Source organism: Pseudophryne corroboree, chromosome 2 (assembly GCF_028390025.1).
Source record: "Pseudophryne corroboree isolate aPseCor3 chromosome 2, aPseCor3.hap2, whole genome shotgun sequence".
Taxonomy (NCBI): Eukaryota; Metazoa; Chordata; class Amphibia; order Anura; family Myobatrachidae; genus Pseudophryne; species Pseudophryne corroboree.
In genome coordinates, this window is record NC_086445.1 from 874,125,064 (window position 1) to 874,133,159 (window position 8,096).

The window sequence follows — 8,096 nt, forward strand, 5'->3', positions numbered from 1 at the left end:
AATAGTGTGGAATAATACCCCTTTCCCTGTTGTAGGAGGGGTACCTTGACTATCACCTGCTGAGAATACAGCTTGTGAATGGCTTCCAAAACCGACGTCCTTTCTGAGGGAGACGTTGGTAAAGCAGACTTTAGGAACCGGCGAGGGGGAGACCTTTCGAACTCCAGCATGTAACCCTGAGATACTATCTGCAGGACCCACGGGTCCACTTGTGAGTGAACCCATTGATTGCTGAAAATCTTGAGTCGACCCCCCACCGTTCCTGAGTCCGCTTGTAAAGCCCCAGCCTCATGCTGATGGCTTTGTAGAAGCCGGGGCGGGCTTCTGTTCCTGGGCAGGGGCTGCTTGCTGCCCTTTCTTACCCTTTCCTCTGCCTCGCGGCAGATAAGACTGTCCTTTTGGTCGCTTTTTATAGGAGCGAAAGGACTGCGGCTGAAAAGACGGTGTCTTTTTCTGTTGGGAGGGGGTCTGAGGTAAAAAAGTGGATTTGCCGGCAGTTGCCGTGGCCACCAGGTCCGAAAGACCGACCCCAAACAATTCCTCTCCTTTATATGGCAATACTTCCATATGCCTCTTGGAATCCGCATCACCTGACCACTGTCGCGTCCATAAACTTCTTCTGGCAGATATGGACATCGCGCTTACTCTTGATGCTAGAGTACAAACATCCCTCTGAGCATCTCGCATATAAAGGAAAGCATCCTTTAATTGCTCTAGAGTCAATAAAATACTGTCCCTATCCAGGGTATCAATATTTTCAGTCAGAGAATCCAACCACACTACCCCAGCACTGCACATCCAGGCTGAGGCTATTGCCGGTCGCAGTATAACACCAGTATGTGTGTATATACTCTTCAGTGTAGTTTCCAGCCTCCTATCTGCTGGATCCTTGAGGGCGGCCGTATCAGGAGACGGCAACGCCACTTGCTTTGATAAACGTGTGAGCGCCTTATCCACCCTAGGGGGTGTTTCCCAGCGCGCCCTAACCTCTGTTGGGAAAGGGTATAATGCCAATAACTTCTTGGAAATTAGCAGTTTTCTATCGGGGTTAACCCACGCTTCATCACACACGTCATTCAATTCCTCTGATTCTGGAAAAAATACAGGTAGTTTTTTCACCCCCCACATAATACCCCTTTTTGAGGTACCAGCAGTATCAGAGATCTGCAAAGCCTCCTTCATTGCCGTGATCATATAACGTGTGGCCCTATTGGGAAATACGTTTGTTTCTTCACCGTCGACACTAGATTCATCTGTGTCGGTACCCGTGTCGACTGACTGAGGTAAAGGACGTTTTACAGCCCCTGACGGTGTCTGAGACGCCTGAACCGGTACTAACTGGTTTGCCGGGCGTCTTATTTCGTCAACTGACTTTTGTAATGTGCTGACATTATCACGTAATTCCATAACTAAAGCCATCCATTCCGGTGTCGACTCCCTAGGGGGTGACATTACCATCATCGGCAATTGCTCTGCCTCCACACCAACATCGTCCTCATACATGTCGACACACACGTACCGACACACAGCAGCCACACAGGGAATGCTCTAATCGAAGACAGGACCCCCTAGCCCTTTGGGGAGACAGAGGGAGAGTTTGCCAGCACACACCAAAAGCGCTATAAATGTATATAAACAACCCTAGAAGGTGTTGTTTACTATATATGCGCTCTTAATATATAAATATCGCCAATTTATGCCCCCCTTCTCTTTGTTACCCTGTTTCTGTAGTGCAGTGCAGGGGAGAGACCTGGGAGCCTTCCTCACCAGCGGAGCTGAGCAGGAAAATGGCGCTGAGTGCTGAGGAGAATAAGCCCCGCCCCTTTTTCGGCGGGCTTTTCCCCGGTTTTTAAGAAACTGGCCTGGGTTAAAATACATACATATAGCCTTAATGGCTATATGTGATGTATTTATTTTGCCACTAAAGGTAATTATATTGCTGCCCAGGGCGCCCCCAGCAGCGCCCTGCACCCTCCGTGACTGAGTCAGTGAGCCGTGTGACAACAATGGCGCACAGCTGCCGTGCTGTGCGCTACCTTCAAGAAGACTGAGGAGTCTTCTGCCGCCTGCTTTCCGGACCTCCGTTCTGCCGTCTCTTCAGCGTCTGTAAGGGGGATCGGCGGCGCGGCTCCGGGACGAACCCCAGGCTGACCTGTGTTCCGACTCCCTCTGGAGCTAAGTGTCCAGTAGCCTAAGACTCCAATCCATCCTGCACGCAGGTGAGTTGGAAATCTCTCCCCTAAGTCCCTCGATGCAGTGATCCTGTTGCCAGCAGGAATCACTGAGATTGAAACCTAAAAAAAAACTTTTCTAAACAGCTCTTTAGGAGAGCCACCTAGATTGCACCCTCTCGGACGGGCACAAAAACCTAACTGAGGCTTGGAGGAGGGTCATAGGGGGAGGAGCCAGTACGCACCATGTGACCTAAAAGCTTTTTTAGATGTGCCCTGTCTCCTGCGGAGCCCGCTATTCCCCATGGTCCTGACGGAGTCCCAGCATCCACTAGGACGTTAGAGAAATGTTATCGCACCCCCGAGCTCCCATCTAAAGTGACGGGAGATCACGGGGTGATATTCAAATGCCCCCACTTATCACACCCATTGCACTCGGGTTTAGGAGTGCAAAGCACCTACACCCAACTAAAGTAATGGGCATGAGTGGCAAAAGACCCGTTTGGGTGCCCGAACGGGTCTCTTTACGCATATTTCAGCTCGTTATCCCCGGGGGTAGCGAGCTCAATTGAACTTGTCGCACCTGTCCGCAGCAACATTAGAATACGGTCAGCAGGCACGATAGGGGGCAATAGGAGGCGGAGATTTGAATCTCGTCCATTGATTGGGCTCAATAAATACATACACTGTACTCCAAGCAGCAATATATAGAGTAGCTGACTTTTTACCTTCTTTATATAACTTAAGAAAGACAACCACAGCTGAAAAATATGTATGTGATCTGTATTCTGTATATGTGCTATATTATTACCCCAAATAATGGTGGTCTACAGACAGCAGCTGATAAGAATGTAGCAGAAGTCAGCATAAGGCCATGCATCCACCTTTCACTAGTGTTAGGAGGAAACTGCAGAATTGCCCAATGCACTTACCCATGTCAAATACACTTTATATAAAACAATGTGCATGTATGACATTATGAAGAATTACTGTATACATGTGTGGCACTAACACTCAAGATTTAAGTAAACTGTCTTTGGTGGACCCTTCTTTTTTTTTTTAGGTCTTTGTTACATTTTGAATACACCGTCTTTCATTTCGCAGAAACTCATTGCATCACCATTGCCTTGTAGAGTTACTGGCCTATGTATTAATAATCGTGGCACTGCTCAATTATTAACATTCAGTATCACAATGGATATTTTCATGCTGAATGAAAAAATACCTGCTATGTACTAAAGTTACTTTGAAGGGACAGCGGTAGCGATAACTGCAGTCACTGCAAGTCACATCCCGGGCATATTGGAGGAGTCTTTGACATTTGTGAAATTTTCCTCCGGGGTAATCTGACAATGCGCAAACGCACAGTGTCCGATACCGGTGCCGAACATATAAGAATGCCTCAATGGGCATAAAGCCTCATCTCGCTCTCTTTGCGGCCCAATCCAGCTTGGGATTCGCAGATTTTTTGTACACAGCCCTATGGAGCTGCAAACAAAAATCAGCAAGTTAGGAGATACTGTAAGTGTGGTATATGGTCCACTTACTTGCACTGAATAGCGTTGGGAGTCTAATCGAATTGACTCCAGTAACTCTATCCAATCTGTCAAAGACCCAAAATTTCTGCATAACAGGAACACATACAAAATACACAATGATTAAATGTACTATAAACAAAGCTACATACAATACATCTGATAAAAAGTGTATATTAAAAATAAAGAAAATTTTACTGAATGGTATCAAACAGCATTTGCTCAAGCATAAATCACTTTTCCCACCAAATGAGTTGTACAGTACTAACCATAACCTAACCATAGCCTGTAGCCCATAGGACAATCATGTAATATACAAATTTACAAAATAAAAGATAATAACTGGTTATAGATTAAATCCCATTCTCTTCTCAAGGTGATGAGTACATAACTCAAGAAAGGGGTCAGGTTTGCTTAGAATGCAACAGTCAGAAACCATTAAACTATCAAATAGTTACATGACAGGCTGTCTTGATCTTGAGGACTCTGACAGTACCCATGGCTAGCTGTCCCTGCTTCCCCAAAATGTTTCTTTGCCAGATCGGAACAAGCCCTGACCTGAGTGAGGCCATTGTGCCATACTGGGAGTACAAATAATTGCTGCATTGTGTTTTCTAATATGAGTTTTGTAATAACCAGCAAAGGACGCAGAACATGGGGAGGGGGAGAAGATGTACATACTGCTGTTATTCTGGTACATGGTACATTCAGACATAAAATCTGGGTTTTTGCTCGTGAACGTGCATCGGCCCAGGTCCGGTTTATGTCTGAAAGGGTCTACCCAGGTTGAGAGTCCCAGGTCAGGGACCCTGCTCACTAGCAACGTTTTTCCAAAGACTTGCAACCCAGGTAGACAACCCGGCTTAGGTCTGAAAGATGCGATCTGGGTCTTGATGACTCGGGTAATGCCTAAATGAAAATGATTCGCCGGGGACAGTAGCGTTTAGAGAGGAGATCATCTCCAAGCACCTACTGAATACCGAAAGACCCAGGTCCGGTGTGAAGGTTGATGACCCAGGAATATTCCGAGTCGTCACCCATGTAAAAGTAGCCTAGCTGCAACCTGTGGTCTGTGTCCTGGCTCCAAGCCGAGAAAAGTCTGAAAGTGGTATTAGTCATATAAACTATGGCAAACCTAATATTTTATCAACGACATAGGAGACAGATCTGTGGGTAATTGGGCACCCCCAATATTTGTGGTACCACCCTCCATCTCTATGCAAGTTATTTAACAGTCATCCTTAATCCACAGCATTCATTTCATTGCAAACTTTTTCTGTAATAACCTCAAGAACATAGATACTTTATAACAGTATCCAGCTAGTGATTATCAAAATACATACTATTACAGAACAAGAAGCAAGAATATGCAAAGTCCAGCACAAGCATCGGAAGACTAGAAGTGATGCAACCTAGTAATGTATATTTGTATAGCATCAAATGTGCGCGCTACGCAAAAAGTTACAAGTACTGTGGCCCAAACTAACAATGTTCATTTATATGCCAATTTTACCAGCAGCCAGTGTACAAAGAACAAAAGCTAACAACACAGACATGATGTGACTTACACTAGGGATATGAGATAAATCCATTCATTCCCTGGAGGCAGTCAGACATGACACCATATGTGCTCTCTTTATATCCAGCATCTGACAGCCACATCAAGCATACATTGCACCAGCAGTGACTTCACTTTCCACAGTGTAATCAGAAAAAGCACAAATCTGAGCTGTCACTGTACAATAGCACAACAAAGAGGAAATGGCTGTAGAACACAGAGATGCAGTGTGTGTGCCCCAGTCATGGTCCCTGCAGGGAGTAATGTAGGTCACTTACACTACTGCAAGGAGGAGGGTAAAGTGCAGCACTACAGTGGGTAGGTTACCTCCAGCACAGGTCAGCAAGCATAGAGACTGGACAGGGAGCTCAGGGCAGCTCACTGGTGTCTTCTAGTGTTCCCACAAGGACTCCCACAGGCTATCCTGAATGAATACCTAGGTTATAGGCCCATGACATGCCCGCACAGACCCTAGTGTGAGGCCCAGGGGGAAGAACCGTAGCTGCCAGAATGAGTGAGTAAGGCCAGCTGCCTGGCACAGGGTGTCTTACCTGGGGCACTGCAGTCTGCACACACCTCGCCCCTCTGCACCTTCCGAGACATCCTCAGAGGAGAGGAGGGGATCACCTTCTGAGCCAGGGTGCTGCCTGCAGCCTGCACCGGTCCGGAGAAAGCCGAGAGATGCTGCTGTGCCCGGGGAGAGGTGCCCAGGTCCCCGCAGCCTCCTCCTGCTATTATTACTATGGTCCCGGTGATTATCTGTCAGGGTATCTGATCTTGTCTCTGCAGCTTGCACAGGGCTGAGGGTATCGGCTGCTGCTGCAGGAAACTGAGCGAGGCCCGGCCCATCCAACGGGAGGGGCCATATCCCAGGCTTCACCCCCCCAGGGGATGGGAAAAGGAAATGGGAGAGTAAGAAGGAGGAGGAGGAAGAAGGAGGAAAAGAAGAAGGACAGTGCTCTCTCTCTGCCGCTGTGTAGGATAAAGAGATTATATTAGCCTAGAGCGGATCCTGCCTATAGAAACTGTACCACTCTCTGGCTAGGGAGAGATATTCTTGGTGGGCCCCCTACTCACTGCACGGGGCGCTGTACACGCTGCATCTATCACTGACAGTGTATCACTGAGAATCGTGGAATAGGAAAAGTTGTGTACAGGAAAGAGGGGCAGCGGGGTATCACAGCACACAGATCCGCCAGCATTTCATATTTATGTGGTCTTGCTACTTTTCCTGCAGTTGTTAGTGGTGCTGCTCTGCCTACACTAGGTTTTGGTATCTGTGGCTCTCTGCCTAGTACTACTAGTCCCAGTATGTCATAGCAACCATTCGCTCCTCAGGTTTGTGATTTCAGTACCATTGGACAGCCTGAGCCTTCCTCTGCACTGCATCATCAGTGGCCTTTAGTAATTGGAGTGCTACACTTAAGGAAGGACAAATCATGTGTGGGACATAGGGGGTCATTCCGAGTTGACCGCTCGCTGCCGATTTTTGCAGCGCAGCGATCAGGTAAAAAATGGCAAAACTGCGCATGCGTATGTACCGCAATGCGCAAGCGCATCGTACAGGTACATAGAGGATCGTGCTGGGCGATGGATTTAGTGAAGATTCCATTCGCACAGCCGATTGCAAGAAGATTGACGGGAAGAGGGCGTTTATGGGTGTCATCTGACCGTTTTCTGGGAGTGTTTGGAAAAACGCAGGCGTGTCCAAGCATTTGCAGGGCGGGTGTCTTGACGTCAATTCCGGACACGAACAGGCTGAAGTGATCGCAAGGGCTGAGTAAGTCCTGGGCTACTCAGAAACTGCACAAAATGTTTTTGCAGAGCTCGGCTGCAAAGGCGTTCGCACACTTGCAAAGCGAAAATACACTCACCCGTGGGTGGCGACTATGTGTTTGCACGGCTGCTAAAAGTAGCTAGCGAGTGATCAGCTCGGAATGAGGGCCTTAGTGCTTCTGGTTTGGGGTACAGGATAAAACAAACAAAACCAATGACCTGCTATAAACTCAGAATGTAAGATGCCAGTGTTTGTGATAATGGCTTGTTTCTAAAGCTGATATGTATAGTAAATCAGATATTACATATATAAACACATAATAATATATAATAATAATAATTGTATTTATATAGCGCTCTTTCTCCAACAGGTGTCAAGGTGCTTTACAGACATCGAAAACAATGCACATAATACAGAAGATTTAAATAATACAGCGATAGACAAGCTACAGTAAGCATAATGCAGGATTGGTGCAGGCATTTTAGGTAATATCTTCCACAGGTTGTGTATTCCACCCTCACAGGGTACTAGGTGAAGCAGCCATCAAGGGAGTGCTGCGTAGGATTACCCAGGGTAGAATAGTCTACCCCTTAGAAGAGTAGACACAATATGGGGTGATTGCTGCGCCCTAATGCTCAGGGTATGGTCCCAACAAAACAGGTCCATGTATTTTTCATCCCATCATGAGGCGTATTTATCACAATCTGCATTTTTAATGCGGATGTGATAAAAAAAAATTGTGTAAATTCGCAATATTAAAAGTTGAAATATTGAAAGTCAATCGCATACAAATTACATTCAATGATTTCACATTATGTATAGGCTTATGAAGGGTTAAACATGCTATATGAATTGTTATGTGTTTGAATAGACACGTACGCACTCTCTACAAGATGCCTTTGTCTGTTCATATAATATAAGGCTTGTGTGTGTCTTATCTTCAAGGACAATTACATACTAGATCAAAACTGTTACTTCTGTGTGTTACTAAAATATCCCGCATGTAATGTCGTATGCTACTTCTATTTATCCAATCATATGCTTGCACATATTGT

At 46.3% G+C, this 8,096-nt stretch overlaps 1 protein-coding gene across 6 annotated transcripts in view; it reads right to left on the reverse strand.

The window, feature by feature from the left end:
* The window catches only part of GIT1 (GIT ArfGAP 1), a 306,604-nt gene extending 300,435 nt beyond the window's left edge, over nucleotides 1-6,169 (reverse strand). For 2 of the 6 annotated variants that reach the window (XM_063955942.1, XM_063955941.1), the window contains exon 1: nucleotides 5,816-6,167. In XM_063955942.1, the coding sequence (XP_063812012.1) occupies nucleotides 5,816-5,867 (52 nt within the window). In that variant the 5' untranslated portion in view covers nucleotides 5,868-6,167. Of the gene's footprint in view, nucleotides 1-5,815 lie in introns of all 6 variants that reach the window. The other 4 variants (XM_063955945.1, XM_063955943.1, XM_063955944.1 and 1 more) reach the window with 3 other exon arrangements.
* Nucleotides 6,170-8,096: the final 1,927 nt, after the last annotated feature.